General features: G+C 39.1%; 1 protein-coding gene across 2 annotated transcripts in view; it reads left to right on the forward strand.

The window, feature by feature from the left end:
* ACACA (acetyl-CoA carboxylase alpha) overlaps positions 1-20482 on the forward strand; it is a 246389-nt gene that overhangs the window by 199635 nt on the left and 26272 nt on the right. For both annotated transcript variants that reach the window (XM_044673681.1, XM_044673680.1), the window contains 7 exons: positions 439-582; positions 1324-1444; positions 4899-4995; positions 8308-8404; positions 9301-9436; positions 17085-17262; positions 19237-19349. In XM_044673681.1, the coding sequence (XP_044529616.1) occupies positions 439-582; positions 1324-1444; positions 4899-4995; positions 8308-8404; positions 9301-9436; positions 17085-17262; positions 19237-19349 (886 nt within the window). The remainder of the gene's footprint in view (positions 1-438; positions 583-1323; positions 1445-4898; positions 4996-8307; positions 8405-9300; positions 9437-17084; positions 17263-19236; positions 19350-20482) is intronic.

The raw sequence follows: 20482 nt of genomic DNA on the forward strand, positions 1-20482 counted from the left end.
ATTCTGTACATGGGCAGTGACCCTGACCTGACAGCCTTGTTTCTCAACCTCCCAGTGTCACCCAGGTATGCTATTTTAGTCCAGAGCTACTTTATGTGACTTTAGGGTAGGATAAAGGGAAATAGGAGGGTTGATATTTCTATAGGTGGCACTTGATAATGGGGGAAGTTAGCTGTTTTTTGATTAAGGCAACTTCATACAAGACATGTATATTAATTCTTTGTTTTATATGTTGTCTTTATGGGATAATAATCTAAGCGGTCCCCAAAGTTAAAACTCTACATTGAAGCAAGGTTCTGTGCTATGAATAATAAAATTCTTACTTCAGTTAATAGTTAGAAAAGGAGGCATTGGTTTTCCAAAACACTAAAGCTGCATGTTAGTCTCTACTTTGTATTTCCTTACCAGACATTACTTTCCTGCTCCCTGTTTTCCTAGGTGCTTGGACGGGAAGTATATACATCTAATAACCAGCTTGGGGGCATCCAAATTATGCACAACAATGGAGTGACACACAGTACTGTCTGTGATGACTTTGAAGGGGTTCTTACAGTCCTACACTGGCTGTCTTATATGCCCAAGGTGAGTGGCCCTACCACTGACATAAACCAAATAAGCCTACCTTTTTTTTTTTTTTTAAACCCTTACCTTTCTCTTAGAACCAATATAAGGCAGAAGATTGGCAATGGGGGTTAAGTGACTTGCCCAGGGTCACACAGCTAGGAAGTATATGAGGCCACATTTGAACCTAGGACCTCCTGTCTCTAGGCCTGTCTTTCCATCCACTGAGCCACTTGGCTACCCCTAAGCCCACCTTTTTGAAGTATCTAAATGTCATTGTCTATATTTAACATTAGGATTTTTTATCCATCCTTCTCTTGATTCTTCTTTTACTTAAAACCATCATTTTCATTATGGTTTAGATTACTTTGATGAGGCTATCCAAAAAGTTTTCTTACCCTATGAATTTTTGTGGTATATATGGCCACAGACCCCAGGACATTAAGACTCTGGCCTTGAGCGCAGTTATTTCCCTCATATAACATTTTCTCCCATTTGATTGCTGAGAATCACACAGTAAGTATTGTTTCCTTGAAGTAAAAAGCAGAAGGACCACATTTTGTGCAGGACTCCCAATGAGACTTTATTATTTGTATGCATCTCCTAGACTTGCAAGGTGGTTGAGATGCTATAAGATTTATGTAAGAGCAGAACGTGGCCTCTCCTGTTTGTCTCCAACTTTTGTTGTTGAATTTGAATATGGGAAGCTTCTAACAGCTGTTATGTTCTTCTGTCCTTTCCTCCTCTCTAATCTCCTTTTAGAATGTGCATAGTCCAGTTCCTCTCCTTAACTCCAAGGATCCCATTGATAGAATCATAGAATTTGTTCCTACAAAGGCTCCCTATGATCCCCGCTGGATGCTGGCAGGACGTCCTCACCCAAGTATGTATACATTTGTTTTACCCTCTGAGACCTATTCAGCATCCTTTCATCTGTCACACAACTGCCTGTTTCTGCCCATTTCTTTCTTCTACTTATGGCCACCATATGATCAGCACACAGAAAGTAGTCTGTGGCAGAGGAAATTCAAACACTGCTAAATAGTGGGTTGTGTCAGGGGAAGGTGGGACTTTGATATGAGCAGATATACAAAAGTAACTAGGTTCATCAAAAGAGAAAAATAAAGGCATAATTGCCTAAAGCCAAGAGTTAGCAAATGCCAGAGGGAGCAAATGAGATGTGACCTAAAAGTCAGTCAATGGCAGGGAGTAATCAACCAGTCTCTGAAATTTGAGTCTCCTTTAGAAATTTGCCTTCTCTTTTTCTTTACTTTAAATAGCACTTTACATCTGTTACGATTAAAAATAATAAAGACTGATATAAATATATAAATTAGTATTTTAATTAAAGCCATGCTGATAGAGGTAAATCATTAGACCACGCGCCAGTAAGAATTCAAAACTGCCGCCTCCTCCATTATTATTACCTCTCCTCTCTTCCCTGCCTGCTAGCCAAAGAGGGCGAGACTACTTTCGATTCTCTCATTTAAACTGTCCTCTGTGTGGTGACGCAGGCATTCCCACGCCCAAAGAACCGGAAACGGAAACCCGTTGGACCACGGGAAATGTAGTTTGATAATTCCCACGTGTCCATAGAAAATATATATATATACTTTTAGATGGCATTTCCCAAATTCCAATTAACACATCCAAGAAGTTTAAACATCTTTTTAGACATTGTCAGTGGGAGAGATCATACCTAATCCCTGAAAATAAATAGAAATGGGTCAGATAATACTGAAAGACTCCTTTTTAAACATTTGTCATCAACTACTATCACCTCCACTTTATATGACATTTTATTATTCTCTTATATTGTTGATATTCCAGGACTGTATTTCTTCTGTGACAAGAATTTTTCAGGACCTTAAATCTGTAAATGCAAAGATCAAAAGGGGAGTTGGAGACCATCTACAGATAGATTTCATTTATCATTCTTGGAAAAAGCGAGGTTACCCCCAAGAAAGGATGTCTCTTAGGATCCCTGTCCACTGTTTGAATATATTTTTGTTGTTGGGAAGTCCTCCTTTCAAACCAGAGTTCTTTCTGCTACACTCAGGGTTTTCGTTCTTTTCCTTTTTCTTTTTTTTTTTTTTAAGGAATTTGTATTATTATGAGTTGTCAGATGCAGCTATTTCAGAGACATTTTGTATATAAGAAAGAATAAAAGGGAAAAGGTGCTAATGAAATTTCACTGAATTTAAAGACAATTGTGAACATTTAAATTAGTTTAAAGAGAGAGATCTTCATAGTGAGGTTGAAAGGTAAATTGCTGATTTTTTTACTTCAAATGTTGCTGGGAGATGACCAAAGGCTGATTGACTTCTATTTAAAATTTTACTTCCAATCTTCAAATACCTTATTTCATTAGTCTTAGTAAAAGTAAATAGTTTCACATAAGACACAGAAAAATCATCAGAGGTAACTTCTACCCATACCTTTGTATTATGGACGTGATAAGGATCATGTGTCTAAGATTCCTCTCCAGTCTAAAGATGAATTGTGTCTTTCTCTGGGTTTGAAATAGGCATCTCTGCCTCTGGAATTCACAATAGGACCTGGTGACTGTTCCCTTGAGTAAAGAAGGACCCAGTTGAGCTGAGTTCTAAGTCCTGTATCTGAACTAAAATGCAGTCTAGGCTTTTTGGGAGTTGTAAAGCCAAATTGCCATAGCAATAACTCACCAATGACAAAAGAAAAATCTATAAGGCATAAGGTTTTTTTTTTAAAGGAGAATTATTACAATTCTGAAATGACTTCTATATTCATTCCATTCTTGAATTAAGTAGGAAACATAAAATGATCTAATCATATGAGAGAATCAATTTTTAAATATCCTGATGGACATTGGCAAATTACTGACTTGCTTTGAGATGATCAAAATTTGAGTCTCTGCCTGCCTGTTCCTTAGGGAAGATGGAATTGGGGTGAGCATCCATGTGCCTTTTTATGCATGCTCCAAAGTAGGTGGCCATTAGCTTAGCCATTATTAATGAATTTCATGGAGTAAAATGAAATTTTGCGATAAACTAAGTTTTCCGGGTTTTTTTTGGATAATATTTTTTCATCATCTCCCCTGTAATTCATCCTGCTGTCTGTGTGCTGCTAACACTCGCTCCCAAATCAAGTGACTTCAGATTTTAATTTAGTGGAAGCGTTAAGGAAAGCAGATGATTCCCCATGATAAGTTAAAGCAGATATCTCGTAGGTGAAAAGTTAAAGCCATTTATTAGAGGAGATAGTGCCGTGATATTCTTCAAACTGACGCCCGACACGAGACCGGAATCTAAACGATCAGCTTTGGGCTCACGATAGAGAGATAATTTTGAAATGGATGATCACATTTTACACTAGGGCCATAGAGGTAAGGAATGTAGAACACAGTAATTACAAGTTTGGTCTTGATAAAACACTCTCCATCCTGTTTAAGTCAGCAGAGGTTAGCTTGCTCGGATCTCCACTTTTAATTGGTTTTGGGCTTGGGTTTTAGGGGGTGGAGGGCCATGTTCAAATTAAAACAGTCACTGAGAAAACTGCATGCTGAGGGGACAATCTTGGATACAGTTATTTTGCACAAGCTTTATAGGGGTTTGATCCAATGCAGAAACCTGTGGAATGAAAGTTTTCTCATTTGACTGAGTTGCTGAAGGTAACATATTTCACTAGTGAGAGGAATCTTACATTCTAGAAAGAATATAGGTTTTAAATGTGCTCATGTTGGCTATTATATTTTCCCTGTCAGTCAGCAGTGAGGAAGTAGAAATGGTTACACTTTGTCAGCTGTAAAGAAAGTAAATAAATTCTTCTAGCCAGGAAATCTGACCCTCTCCTTTTCTCTCCAAATTCACTGCCTTGTGTTCAGACATCATCTGGTCATTTATGCTTGTAAGTGACCATCTTCAGCTTTCCATTAAAAAAAAAATTGGACTTAAAAGAAAATTGTAAGCTAGGTTTTAAAATAGAAATAGGCCTTTTGAAAACATATTTAATGACTTGGCTGCCTTTTGACAAATGTTTGTGGTGTCTTGAAAAAAGCCAAGTTATTTATTTAAAAGCATGCAAACTCTCTCTGCTATCTGAACCCCATCGTTTAACAATAAATGATGCCTCTGCTGATAAATGACTCTCTTTATGCAGACTAGCAAATGAAATAGGAGATGATGTCTGAAGGCAGATGAGCGTTCGTTCAGCAGCCTAATGCTCATATGTATTATAATTTATTTTTTTCAAATGAAACCTAAAAAGCAAACTCAAAATTCAATCTTTAAATTCTTGAGTTCGAACTTTTGGTGGATCTTTTTGACCTCTCTGATAGTTTTGTCTTCTCTTTCCTATAGCCCAGAAAGGTCAGTGGCTTAGTGGATTCTTTGACTATGGCTCCTTCTCCGAGATCATGCAGCCTTGGGCACAGACAGTTGTGGTTGGTAGAGCCCGGTAAGACCTCTGTTGATTGATGATTTTTTTTATTGTTTCCAACTGAAAATAAAAACAGAAACAAAAACCTTGCTATACAAAAGCTCTTGTTGATACTTCTAGTTTTACCTGAGGTGGGGATTTTTCACCTTTTTTTTTTTTTTTTTATGTCCTGGATCCCTTGGTCAGGCTGGTAAAACCTATGAACCCTTCCCCAAAATCATGTTTTTTAATAATTGAATGAGATGCTAAATTTAATTTAGACATTAGAGAAAATAAAGATGTCATTTTTTCCCCTTCCAAGTTTATAGACTACCCTCCCCAAATTTATCCATAAACCTGAGCTCTAAGCTTTCTGATTCATAGCCTTATATCAGGTAGCCTAACTAAGTATTGGCCCAGCAGACATTTCTTGTGTAATTCAGATGAAGCTTTTGCTTCTGATAGTCATCTTGGGAATTTAGACTCTTCATAAGACTTTTTAAAAAAGGATACCACAGAAAAAGGCAACAGGTAAATTGAACAAAAATGAAGTGAGTTTAATAAGCTGTAGGTTGCTGGTATACCCACATTTCTGAAGTGGAAAATTGAAGTTTCTATTAAATTTTTATATACCTACTCTGGGGAGAACTCCCCTTAGCAGTATTGCCCACATGGAATAATCTGCAGGACTCGCTATAACTAGCACCTGCCAAACCTGATCTGAATCTAGTTCTGCATTGCTGAGACACATTGCCCTGGGGAGCGACATCTGAAGCTCACCTTTTTCTCAGGGGCAATAATTTTTCCTTATCTTTGTGTAAAGTGGCATCTGCTCAGGGTTCTCCAACATGCTACATTGTCTTGAGATTTAGATTCCAGCCTTGAAAATAATTCTTAAGTTTTGTGATTCCCTTAATCCAGCAAGCCCTTCATCCTGCTCTAGCAACAAGGAGCTGTCAGATGGTGGATCTCATAGACAATGTCTTGTGTGTTGAGTTTGCAGTGCTGGTTGCAGAGAAGGCTGAAGCTTACAGTGACAGGGCTCCAGATTTCTTTAAAGTCTACTGCCTCATCCTGGCAAACAAGTGTTTGAAGTCCAGTTAGATCATTTAAAAATATATAGTGAAAATTATACCAAAGAGAGGGGGGAAAAGAGACATAGAAATAAAGACAGCCAGCACCTCTTACCATTTTCTCAGGCCCAGTTATAGATTCTTCCCATAACTTCTTCACCAGCTCCTTGTGAACCCAAGCAAATTTAACTTCTCTGTTACACTCTTCTCTATCTGGAGAGAAACTAGACAGATGTTAAACCCCAAGAGGTTGTCAATATAAAGGGCTTTGAGATCTTCCTATAGAAAGCAGATAATAAGGATTCATCTTTTTTATTGTGTTTGGAAAAAAGCAACAACTAACTTTTCCCTTAGAGCAAACATCTTGAGAGGGTATTTAGCTCTTGTTGTTTTGCACTCATGTTGTTTACAGCTTTCCCTAGCCTGACTTTTCCCTTTTTTTTATATTTGACAAGTTCTGAGCTTCATTGTGTTACACGCACATGCACACACACACAAGTATATAAAAAAAACAAATGGAGCTTACTTCTTTCAAAAGCAGTGGCATTTCAAAAAATAAATATAAATGTATTCTTCTGGGATTGTTACTGTAAGTGCTGCCAAAACTCATCTTTGGTATGTATGTTTGGAATATGTGTGCTATTGGCTGTAAATTGTCTTTTATTATTCCATGGCACCTTGTCCAGGGACACACTATAAAACAAGATGTAGCATCTTCATGTGCTAGCCTGATAAAATTTATATGAAGTATAATGGAAAACAGAAGTTGTTCTGAGCTGTTTTCAAGTTCAATAAATAACTGTAATACTCGGATAAAGATGTTCTTTATTAGGTCACATGGGCCCTAATATATAAGTTATAAGTTACCGATTTAGGGTGGCTTTTGCAATTACAAGTTTCCAGTTGGATTGTTAATCATTGGGAATAGGAATATTTCCAAACCCTCCTGTGTACCTCCTGCTCGTTGTCTGGGCTGTCTGGAGTGCTTTGCATCTGATTTGGTACAGGCAAGTGGCAGGGGGTAGTGAGTGGTCTCTTCCTAGTCCCCAACAGGTCTTTTGGGATCATAGAAACCTATTTCTAGTAGCCATTGTAATGGCCAGAGCCTCTCCTGAAAAAGTTTGTAATGGGCAGTCTGTGGGGATTGAAAGACTAACACATTCCAACCTCACCCCTAAGGAATGGAGCTGTGAAAGCTCAAATTGAACCATATCTTGGACAGTAAGGATTCTTTTTCTACCAGAGTATCATATCTCTCTTATCCCCCTGGAGTATCATTCCTGAGTTTTCATGGGATAATCTTTGAGTGTAGGATCAAGTTGGAGAGATGCAAAGAGGCTGGGGGGGACCTTGGAGTTCTGTTTAGGCATTTTAAATTAATCAACCCATGGAGGCCTGGAGATATATATCTCCTATTACCAGGATTCTCAGTTTCTGGCAGGAAGTACATCTGTCACTCATTCCAAGTCGAAGGAAAAGTTACAGGTTTTTCTAATTACTTTCCTTTTTGCTCCCTTTCCAACCTTCCCCATACCCCGCCCCCCCCCCCCCCCAAAAAAAAAAAAAGGCTTGTCTGTCCTGGGAATCTAGATTTATTCTAATTGAAAGAAACAGACTTTTTTTAAATTTTTAAACCCTTAACTTCTGTGTATTGGCTCATAGGTGGAAGAGTGGTACGGGTGGGCAATGGGTATCAAGTGACTTGCCCAGGGTCACACAGCTGGGAAATGTCTGAGGCCGGATTTGAACCTAGGACTTCCCGTCTCTAGGCCTGACTCTCAATCCACTGAGCTACCCAGCTGCCCAAGAATCAGACTCTTAAGACAAAACTAAAGGAATATAGATTTACAAATAAAAACACCTGATAGATCAGCTAGTCCCCAGCTCTTATGATGAATTTGGCTTATCCATTGTTTCATTTCCCCTGGAACTATTAATGTTTTGTTCTGCTTTTCTTTCCTAACAAAATAATTGGGTGGTAGTCTCCTGTTTGCTATGACTAACTTTAGGATGTTAAAGATGTTTAAAAAAAAAAAACAACCCCATGACCTTTCTGCTTTTCTAGTTTATTTTTCATGATGTCCGTTTGAAATTAAATCCAGTTCACACATATGATCCCTTTAAAAAGCCAGATTTCTTCTTTTCTCTCTATTATTAACATTGTCTCTCCTTCCATACTGTGCCCCTAAATCCCAGTTTTGATGTGGGATTGAAAAATAAACAACGAGTTGTATAAGGCTAACATGCATGGATTCCTCTGTGCCTCATCTGTTATTAGGCTAGGTGGAATACCTGTAGGAGTTGTTGCCGTAGAAACCAGAACGGTAGAGCTCAGTATCCCAGCTGATCCCGCCAACCTGGACTCTGAGGCCAAGGTAGGTCATTTCTGGCAGCACAGTGTGTATCTATGTGGAGAACTGCCAAAAGCCACAATTTTCTTGTATAGAGCCTGTGACCAAAACCAAGACTGTGCAGACTATAAATGTATCAAGGGAAAAGAGCCTTAGATGTTCAAGAGTACCACGAGCTTAGATGATGAGGCCAAATGGATTGTGGGTTATCTCATGCCTGAAAAATCAGACATATACAGCATTTCTAATATTTTAAATGGATTTTAGTAAGTTTTTTTCAGATAGAAAATGGAACTTTTATTCTAAATTCTACAATATTTAGTTGTAATTGTAACCAAACTTAGGGTCTGAACCCAAGGGATACCACCTGGAGTGTTGCTTGTTCCCATGTGCCCAGTACAGAAGCAGCAGTACATGGCTACAGTCTCTTTCCCCCATAGCTGTGCTCATGATATTCAAAAGGGTCACAGGCTATATTGATGTGTACATGAAAGGTTTATGTAGCTCATATTCTTCCAGAATTCTGCCCAATCTTCACTTCTTACTCCCCAAGTACACCAGGAAAAATTCAGAAATTATAAAGGAATGGGGGGGTGGGGGAAGGTTCAGCATTGTTCTATATACAAGAGAAAGTACTGTGAATAGCAGAAAAACAAAACAAAAAAACAACCTTGGGTTCTACTTAAGTGTCATGCATACCGCTGTATACCTTTGGACAAGTTGTTTGACCTCTCTGAGTCTCTTTTTCTTCATCTGTCTGAGGAAGATTAATAATACTTTACCTGATAACCTCACAGGGTTGTTTTGTGGCATATAAGATTTCAAAACACTTTTTTCATCAGTCCTTAGAGAAACTTCCCACCCACACCCTCCAAAACTGTATACTTAACAGTATTTCCCTCTCTGACTTTTCCCAACAGATCATTCAACAGGCAGGACAGGTTTGGTTTCCAGACTCTGCTTTTAAGACCTATCAAGCTATCAAGGACTTCAACCGAGAGGGGCTTCCTCTCATGGTCTTTGCCAATTGGAGAGGCTTCTCTGGTGGAATGAAAGGTGATCATATTCTGTAACTGTGCCAGATGGGATTCACATATTTTGGGGAAATTAGGGGGGGAAAGGGGCAGGAAAATTGCTGTGTGTTTTAGAGCCTCATGTGAACTTTGAGGAATACTCATAGAGGACATTGTGAACACACCTGGTACTGCTCCTACTTTGAGGTTAGCATTCAAAGTTATATTTCACATCATATACCTTTACTTCATACTCCTTCCCTTCCACAAGTGCACCTTGCTAATTAGGGTTATGCCCTTTAGGTTCTGAATAGTGGCTAAAGATAGATTCTGAAATTGAATATAATTAGAAAAATTAAACTGACTCCTTACTAAAGAACATTCTTTGTGGCAAATTCTGGTGTTTCCATAATTAACTTACCACCTCTCTGAGCCTATGATTCTAGCATGTCCTACCATTGTCAAAAGGCAAGTTCCTCAATAGAAAGGACATCTTTTTTTTTTTTTCTTCTGCCCTTCTGTGGGAGTTGATTGTTCCGTAATTGACAATATCACCCATTTTTGAGTGTCCATAGGATGAACAACTTTCTCCTAATGAATAAAATGTGTTGCATATAGAAAAGAAAAGACATTTTTATTGAAATGTTGCAGGCATCATACTAAGAGCTAGAAATATAAATATGAAAAGTAAGACAAACCCTTCCTTAAAGAACTTACATTGTTATAGGGGAAAATAATACTTAGGGGGAAATGGAAGCCAGGAAATAGATAACATGGATCTAAGGAGTCATAGAGATGATGAGTTGATGTATATGGCAGTCAATTTATATAACCTTTCCAGAAGCACTGGTTCCATTGATCTCTACTATAAACAGAGTGAGAGATTGGGAAGGAGGATGGGAGGAGAGAGAGGATGATTAGGGCAGCAGCATGCAGATGACAAGGTGGCTGAGTGGAATGTGAAGATGAAGCATGGTCTGAAGTCTGGAGCCAAGAAGATATAGTGGCTAAGTGGGTTGCTTTGTACCCACTTAGTTATCAATTGAGATAGCTGGGCCCTGAGAAGGGCATTCCAAAGCAAAATAGATTCACTTTCCTAGCAACTTGGGGCATGGATTCTGGAAATCCAGGGAGTGGAAATCCAGATTCTTTTTAAGAAAGTATTTGTCTGGGGCAACTAGGTAACCCAATGGATAGAGTCCTTAGACTCCTAGATGAGAGGTCCTGGGTTTAAATCTGAACCTCATAGTCATCCTGACTTCATAAAGTTAAAAAAGGCTAGCAAAACACAGCTGCCATCCGGAAAAAAAAAAAAAAAAAAAAAGAACGAGGATGTGACTTGCAGCAAACTTATAAACAACACTCAAAAAATGTAAACATGAGGATGCAGGGAAAGGAATGCTGGGAGATGAAAGGAATTCAGGGGAACATAGTTCAAAAGGTACAAAATGCTCTGACTATACATTAGCCCTTATGGTTCTTCTGCCTTAGAACTGATCCTCAGTATCAATTCAAAGAGAGAAAGTAAGAGGTTTTTGTTTTGTTTTTTGTTTTTTTTTTTTAAAGAAAAGAAACTAAGCATTGCTCTATGTGAGTGATGAAAAACTAGGCAGTGGCAACAGACCAACAGGCCAAAGTGTTTTGGTTTGTTGGCTATATGGGAGCTGGCACACTAGTGCATATAAAGGGGCAATGGAGGACACAAGGTAAGTAGATAGACTATTAAATATTTCATTTAACTGTGAGAAATTATGATGTACTCAGATGGTAGATTGAGACAAGAGGCAGAATGGAGTAGATGCAGGAGTCCAAATAATCAAAATGAGTGGAATCTAATAACTACTGAGTAGTGAGTAAGCCCTAAGACATTCTACCCCACCCCCTACCTCCCAAAGGTAAATCTAAATTTTGAGTTGGGTTGAAATAGAGTGTCAAGAAAGTCCTTGGGATGGGGGAGGGGGAGAAAAGAAAAGAAAGTCCTCTTGGGACATGCCGGCAACATATAGGCAAAATTAACCCCTTGTCTGCCAATGGGATATCTGGAATAGGAAATACACTCAAGACAGTTCTGAAGAACAAGGCCAAGCAGAAAGCTGAAGCTACGGTGTAAGTGAAGCAGAGGGCAACATTTTTTTTTAATAGAAAAATTTTTCATGCTTACATAATAAATGTTTTTACTTTACCCTTCACCTCAACCCCCCCACCCCCATGCTAACTTAGCTAACTTAGCATTTCCACTGGTTTTAACATGTGTGGTCAGTCAAGACTTATTTACGTATTATTGATAGTTACATTGGTGTGGTCTTTTCGTGTCTACATCCCCAATCATTTCCTCATCAACCCAAGTGTTCAAGCAGTTGTTTTTCTTATATGTTTCCTCTCCTGTAGTTCTTCCTCTGAATGTGGGTAGCATTCTTTTCCATAAATCCCTCAGAATTGTCTTGGGTCATTGCATTGCTGCTAGTACAGACATCCATTACATTCAATTTTACCACAGTGTATCAGTCTCTGTGTACAATGTTCTTCTGGCTCTTTCACTCTGCATCAATTCCTAAAGGTCATTCCAGTTCACATGGAACTCCTCCAGTTTATTATTCCTTTTAGCACAATAGTATTCCATCACCAGCATATACCACAATTTGTTTAGCCATTCCCCAATTGAAGGGCATACCCTTGCTTTCCAGTTTTTTGCCACCACAAAGAGTACAGCTATAAATATTTTTGTATGTCTGTTTTTCTATGATCTCTTTGGAGTACAATCACAGCAATGGTATGGCTGGATCAAAGAGCAGGCATTCTTGGAGTTGTGAACTGATCCAACCATTCTGGATGGCAATTTGGAACTATGCCCAAAGAGGGCAACATTTTTAATTAAAGCACTACCATGATTCTCCCTCATGTTTTACTTGTTGAAACCTGATCTCTGTGGTAGTTGATTTGTCATCTTGTCTGTTTCTCCCTCTGCCCCTCTTTCCCCAGAGAGATATTGTTCCCCTAATCCAAAAAAGATTGAATATATTGACATATGCATTGAAATAAATAATGTTGCCTGAGCACCACCATTGTAGCTCACCATTCTTTTTTTTTTTTTTTTTCCCTTTTTTTAAAACCCTTCCATCTTAGAATCAATACTATGTATCAAGGCAGAAGAGTGGTAAGGGCTAGGCAATTGGGGTTAAGTGACTTGCCCAGGGTCACACAGCTAGGAAGTATCTGAGGCCAAATTTGAACCTAGGACCTCCTATCTCTGGGCCTCACTTTCAATCCACTGAGGCACTCGGCTGCCCCTTCATCATTCTTTTTAACCATGATTCAATTAATGAGCATGAATTTTCACTTAAGATATTGGATTATAGTACTGTGTGATGGAATTACCTAGAACCTGACTCATATTAAGTGTTCATCAGCTAGAATCAACTTGATTCTAATCAATCTCAAGTTTGTAATTGAAGTGTTAGTAAATAACCTCAGTCCATTCTGGTGTGCCATTTGTGGACAGAGTCTCATTTCTTGCTTCATGCTTTGGCCAGGCCCCAACTTGGACTCTTTGCTCCAGCACAGTTGGCATGATTTTTGAAACTTAAGTCTACAGCTGAACAATCCTAATGTGAATCCAAAACCTTTTGAAATTAATTAATCCCCACCTCCTACCTCTTCCCAGCATATTTATCAATGTGATAATGTCTTGTGGGCATTTTTCACCTTTGCTCATGAACTCTACTTGTACTCTAGTTGTGTGGACAGATGGGTCAGACAAGATATCTGGGATCTAGAAGTGAGTTCTTGGCCTAGGATAGGCAGAGACCACTTTGTCTTCTGGAGTTTGATTTTAGAGCCACCAACTGGAGCTAGAGTTGGAGCCTTACAATGGAAGCACTACTGTTTGTGTTTCTACATCACTTGTTACAAGTAAGCTTTGGGGAAAGTACAGGAGTGGAGGATGGAGAGCAAGGTGGGTATAGGAGGGGGAAGAATAGTGCCTTTTATATTTACATACAGGTTAGGATGTTTTCTCCATATTATCTCATGTAAAGGGACCTAGGCAGAGAGCCTCTCGTCACTCTCCATGTCCCTTGGGGAGATGTTTGCAGTTTTGGTTTCAATACTGGCTGGGGATTATACAGGGAGGGAAAATAAACAATTATGCCATCCCTCAGTGCACACAAACACACAGCCAGGAGCCGACTGCACTGTGGGTAAAATGACTCCAAAATTGTGTGTAATGAGTAGGAAAAGATTAGAGACAGCTCTTGCTATGCTGAAAATTGACATTAGTGGAGGGAAAAAAAAAAACTCTTTACTAGTCGGCCTAGGAGGTCTAATTCAAGCAGTAAAAATATAAATAAATAAATAAAGGCATATCAAGATGGTATTGGGGCTTTTTTTCCAATGAGCTCTATCTGGCCGGAAGGCTATTCAGCATAATGCAAAATTAAATTATAAAAACTGGCTGAATATTTAGATGGAAGAGCCATTTGGAAGCAGTTTATTTAGACGAACCGGCAATGACCCACAACAGGGAGACATCAAGCGTGAAATTTACTAGAAATTAGCACCAGGGTCCCAGCCTCAGCATGAATAGTTTGATAGGATGCAAATCCCAGTGATATTAAGCTGCTTCACTGCTGGTGCTACAGGGTCACTCTCAGTTGGCTTTTCATGTTATACTTATTATTTTTTCTGGGACAGGTTATAAATAACAATAAAAAAATGTTTATTGAAAACTTTAACTGGAATGAAAGCCTGTTTTAAATCTCTGATTACTTGGATGTTGAAATACAGTGCTGGCCACCTTAATGGGCTCATGAGGAATATTATGTGTATGCAGCTTGTGTATGTCTGGTATTTGCCTTCAATGTCTTGCTGATAATCCAGCCCGGACCAATAAGATCTGTTCCAGTTTCAAAGGTGTGGGGTATTGTGGAAACGTAGAAAGATGCTTGCTACCTCTTTCCTTTGCCAAAAGCATGCAGTATCACTGTTTATGCATATTGTGTAATGGTCTGTACCTTAGCACTGAAAAGGCTAAAGGTGAAAGTCACATGCCAATTTGGGGGGAGGGGCATGGTTCTCTGTGCAGTTGTCCAGAGCTTGCATAGCTCCTGTGTTTTGGGGAGATGATCCATCAGTCTTTCCTATTAGCTCTTTTTTTCCCAAGGCATGAGGCTTAATAATCAACTCATGTTGTTTTAAAATTTTGGCACATTGAGTTGCCAAGATCCTTGGGTAATCCCCCTTTGCTCCAACTCTTAAATATGTGCTCTAATGTAGAGGGATTTTAGACAAGAGTGTATATCAGATTATTTGTTACACTGCTCCTTGACCTATGTTTTGAAATCTAGTTTTAAAAGCAGAGGCATTGCTTGAAGGATGCCAGATCTCTTCCAGTCTGCAGCAGTGGTTTCTCTTAAATAGTCCTTATGCCTTATCAGACCTTGTGAGTGTCAGATTGCATAACAGTTGGGGGCTTTCTGTCAAGCACATAGCACAGACATCAGGTGCAGGGTCTCCTGCTTTGGTAGAGTTCTAAGGGCTTCAGTTTCTGTTTTCTCACAACTACTTGGCAATACTGGGTCTTCAGAAATACTCATGGGGTGTTGGGTAAAGAATTGCCACTGGGTCCTTGACATAGAAAGCCTGGTTGTCAGTACCATTTCTGATTGCATAGAGCTGCTTCCTGGCCCAATCTTATTTTATTTAACCATCCTGCATTGTATCCAGCATCGGATAATAGATAATCACAACAGATAACTCCAGCCTGTTGTCTTGCCTAACAATAAGGTCCTCTAAACACACACAGACATGCACGTGCACTCTCCCACTTTTTTTTTCTTTTTCTTTTCTCTGTGAGCCCTGTCTTCCCTTTCCTCTCTCTTCATTGATACTATTAAGGACCATTCTTTTCTCTTGTTGTTCTAGGGATAGACTCTTGGCAGCACTGACAAATGTAATGCTAATTACACAATTATTTTATGATGTAGCACTAGTAGAAATATCTACTAAAGAATTAATTTACTTAAAATAATTTGAATCAAGCAATTATTTTCATAACCACAGAATTAGTGTAAAGTACTTAAAGCACTTTATTCGCAGCTCTTCATAATACAGCAGTTGTATAATTAGCAATAAATTTTTAAGATCTTTTCTTCCTTCTGAAAACAATTGTCTTCTCTCTGACCATGTATACATATCTAGGTTCCACATAAAGAGTAGACTTTCAATGGGACTGCTTAGAATGGCGGGGAGGGCATGAATTTCCTGAGTCTTCAAAAAACAGACTAATGAAAAGGAAAGTAAGACAATGCCTTATAAGGAAGTGGACTGAAAAAATGTGTGCATAGGTTTTTATTTGCTGAGTATCATACCTTAAATTGCCAGTTAACCATAATGGGCTACTTGTTTTGGTTGTTTTTAAATTCTTTCAAAATATCCCTTTGTATTGGAATTCCAACAGTTCTTATTTGTACCATACCCAGATTCTTATTTCTATAAAGAAGTCTGTTTTTTTCCCCTGTTACTTAGTACTCTGAAAAGATCTGGTTGTTTTCCTCTCAAAATGTTACTTTTGACATATACAGCCCAACATCTGGAATCATAAAATTGAAACTTAAGTGGCGTTTAGCCTTCAGTGAACTGGGAAATGAAGAAAAGTCCATAAAATGTTAAACTAGGAAGGACTGACCTTCATTTCCAAGGTCATACATTATTGTACCAGAGATCCTTTTGCCTCAAGGCTGTTTCTGAAAAACTTCCGGTCTTTGTTTTCTCCTTTACAAAGTGAAGAAAAGGATGGTCAATTTGATTGTCTCTTTCAGATTGTGTAACTTTTCCAGAAAGCAGTTTTTAAAGGCTAAATGTTTATCCTCAAAAACAAATAGCCCTATTTTCAGAGTTGATATTCCGAAGAGTGCACACATTAACAGGTAGGAAAGTAGGCTCTCAAAGTGTTACCCTAATACTAAAGCTACTTTGATGCTTTGGAAAGAGTGTTAGCTTTGGAGTCAGACTAGAAATTCTGGCTTTACAACTTAGTACCAATGTGACTTTGGGCAAATCATTTTATGTATCAGAGGTCATCTTGTTTTCTCATCTCTAAAATGATGGTGTTGGGCTGGTTGGACTCAGAGGCCTATCCAGTTCCAAATCTATGAGTCTATGCATATAGATTAGAAGATTAAATCCCTGCCTTCAAGAAGCTTAGATTATACTGGAAAAGTTAACATCACACCTATATGAAAAACTTTTAAAACTTACATAGTAATATTTTTTTAAAAGACTGTATAAGATCTTCTGAGTATTACTGAAGTCTAGAGAGGATGCAAAGTAAATAAGCAATCAAGAAGCCTTCCTGTAGGAGGTGAACTTTGAACATTATATATGAGAATGCATTTTTCTCTACATATACTTTTTTTGGTTTGTGTCCTTGATTTCATCAGTGTGGGAATTTCCTCCACAAATACAGATGATCAACTCATCTCTAACTTTATATAGTCTTAAAGATTTCAGGCATTGTGAAAATAATTATATGATTTGCCCATGATCACACAGCTATTAAGTATCAAAGACAGGATTTAAATTCAGATTTTCCTGATTCCACTCCTTTGTTTAAATGTTCTAGTTAAAGGTAAGTTGCTTGACATAGTAATGCCATGAGAGTAAGTTGTTTGATTTCTGTTTTTTGTCTTCCACAGACATGTATGACCAGGTCTTGAAGTTTGGAGCTTACATTGTGGATGGTTTGCGTGAATGCTCTCAACCTGTGATGGTTTATATCCCTCCCCAGGCTGAGCTCCGGGGAGGGTCCTGGGTTGTGATTGATCCCACCATTAACCCCCGGCACATGGAAATGTATGCTGACCGGGAAAGCAGGTACCGCTTATTTCCCAGTGACCATGCTCTATGATAGACCCTCCTCTTTCTAAAGAACACTTCAGTATAACAAAGGTTGGATATTGGTTCTTAGTGTGATTTTTATCAGTCCAATCTGTTGGTTGAGCCCTGAAGTCATTTTTTCCTTCTCCTTCTGACTGTTCTTCATCCCATCACTGAAAGTCAGTGGACTGTAATTGAGATTTTCAAACTTCTTAAATATCAAGTTTTTAACACCTGAATAAGTGGGAGAGAACATCCTTTTGGGAAATTAAATTTCATAGAATTTTGAGAGTCATAAGAAACTTTAGACATCATCTAGTAAACTTTCTTCATTTTAGATATGAGAAAGCTAAGGCAGGGGCAAAGGGTGGGGTAGGGCTGAGGCACAGTGTGGTATGTGTGTTTAAAAAAAAAAAAAGGCTAAGGTCATTTAACTGGAGTCAAGATTTCAGTCCAGGTATTCTGACCTGAAATCCAGACTTGTACAAAGCTATGCTGCCTCTAGATCCCTACTGTCCTGAAAAATAGACTGTAAAATGCCATGCTTATTTGTTAAGTTTAGGATAATTAACTTTTCTCCATCCCCCACCCCCCACTGCAAAAAGGCCCCAAACCTTGGTTTCCTTTTCTTAAAGCTCTTCCTTGAGAACTTGGATTTTTTACTTATATCACCAAAGCACTAGAATATGAAGATTCCCCATTTCAAGATTTATAGTTCTCATTTTAGAGAAATCCATCTTTCAGAAAATACCCCTATTTACTTTACTGTCCAGTGCTGTGCTTTTTCTTTCTATACTTGGCACCCCTTTCTCCCTTCCCTACTAAAAAGAAACTTTAAAAAAACAAACAAAAAAACAATCCTCCAAATGAAAGCAGAAGAATGGGAGCATGTGACAGAGGTTTGGCTTGAAACTTCCAGCACTGAGAGAGAAGACCTTTGCCCCACTCTACCCCACCCACCCAAGTGTCCAGCCTGTGTTTTGCCTGTCTGTGCTCAAGTAACACATGTCTGTCCCTGGCCCCCATATGTTCCTCCTCCTGCTCTTCTCTGGTTCTTGCCCCAACATGTCTGTGAGCCATGTGCTCACCCCTCCCTCCATAGATGTACAGCTTCCTTTTTGTCTCTGTCCCTCCATATCCATGGACAAATTCTCATGTAAAAATCACTTTACAGTAGAGGTCTCTGTAAAGGTCCTGGTACGTAAAGAGAGAATTGTCTGTACTTAAAGTCCTGGCTTTGACCCCAATTTCATGTTGAACCTCAGACAAGTTGCCTGGCACATTTAGGTCTCAGTGTATTAGTTTTATAGTAGGTAGCCTAATTCTAAATGTGCTGGTTAAGCTAGTACTCTCCTGAAGCTCAGTGTTCCCTTTGGTGCATTGCCATACCTGCTGCTGGCCTTGGATCTATCTGATTAGGCCCCTGGCAACCTCTGCATAGTAGAGCTCTTGTTTTTTCCTTTCCCTTCTTTCTTATGCCCAAACTGGTTAGCACTAAAGCATCCTCATACAGTCTAGATACATGTTGGTCCCTGGTCACAGAACATGAATGCACACAGGTGTGTACGTGTGTGTGCACACATACACAAATATATGTATACATGTTTGGTTTAATTTTTGGTTCAGGAAATTAACATTATTCCTGTTTCCCTTGTCATTGTTAGGTGGCGGAATTTGCATTTTTCTTCCTTTGAGATAGGAGTTGAGCTGGCACAATAATGAGAATTATTTAATTGCTTTTTGCCAGTCCTTTTTCATACTTGGTGTAGATGTGTTTCTGTCTTGTGCCTGTTTTTCTCCCTGAGGTTATTTTTGTAACCCATGGGTGGGCAGAACTGAGATGAGTTTCATTTCCTGGTCCATACATTGTGACTAGAAAAAAGTTCTGTTGTCTCCTTAAATATGTCACTCAGTTTTTGTTTCTGTGTGTTTTTTTTTTTGTTTGTTGTTTTTGTTTTTTTTGCTAATCAGAGGATCTGTTCTGGAGCCAGAGGGGACAGTAGAAATCAAATTCCGCAGAAAGGATTTGGTGAAAACTATGCGTCGAGTGGACCCAGTCTACATCCGCCTGGCCGAGCGATTGGGTATGTCTGGCTTGCCTTCCTGGCAGCTCAATGAGCCATTCAGCTGATTTGTAATGAGTGCATTCATAGGCCAGGGAAAGAGGCACTGGAGCATTTGATCAAATTCATGATAATCTTTATTTACTGTCCTCCATATGGTAAGAAACCTGCTAGAAAGAAATACTCTATCTAGGTATATGTGTATAGCAGGTGGAAAAATGAAGAGACTTTGGATGTTTGCAACTAACCAACTCTCTAGGCTTGTGGCTATTGCATGCCCGATGTCAGGTTAGAATCTGGCCACATCTGCCCTTTAGTTATTGTTGAATAGGAGAGTAATTAAGACAGAAGGTACATCAGCTTCTTTTTGTCAAATCATCGTGGTCCTGGCCTAGGTAGCTTCCTGGCTTCATCCTGGTCTGAGAAGTGGAAGCCCTGGAGAAAGGATTCTACCAGGGAACTCTGAAGTGAGAGAGACCCTTTGAACCAGGCTAGGGAAGGTGTCTGGCCCCTGGAACAGAAGCTGCAGGAGGATTTGCTCACTTGGGCTCATTTGCCCAAAATGCTTGTAATTTGAACACAAACTGTGGAAGTTCTGAACTGAGCCCCCAAGGAGAGCAACTTTCAGCCTCTTTAAAAGATTGCTTTACTCCCCAGTCTGCCCATCGGGTCCATTGGTATAAGGTCTTTTGTAGGTGTTACTTGGGGGGTTTGTGGGAAGGTTATGGGGAAATTTTCTTTATAAACATTGTGATGTGGTGGTGTCTTTGTCCTCTTCATCTGGTACCCATTCCAAAAGAGATACAAAAAGCAACATCTTCATTACAACCTGATGCAACAAGCTTCTTGAGAACAGGAGACATGCCATTTGTCTTTGCAGCTGCCAGAACCCTGCATTCAGGAGTCACTTAATACATGCTTGTTGAGTGACTACTGGATGGAGCTTCAGAGCCAGTGACAAGGATTGTCTCAATCTTGGTGACTGTCTTTTGTCCCTGGCCCTGTGTTGTGGACTATATAGTCAGTCCCTTCTGACCCTTTGTCTGCCAGTAGGATATCAGAACCTCAGACAGAAACACCTCTGATTACCACATCCTGATACCTTTAAAACTCTAACTCACTCACTCTCTCTCTCTCTCTCTCTCTCTCTCTCT

Source organism: Gracilinanus agilis, chromosome 4 (assembly GCF_016433145.1).
Source record: "Gracilinanus agilis isolate LMUSP501 chromosome 4, AgileGrace, whole genome shotgun sequence".
Classification (NCBI taxonomy): Eukaryota; Metazoa; Chordata; class Mammalia; order Didelphimorphia; family Didelphidae; genus Gracilinanus; species Gracilinanus agilis.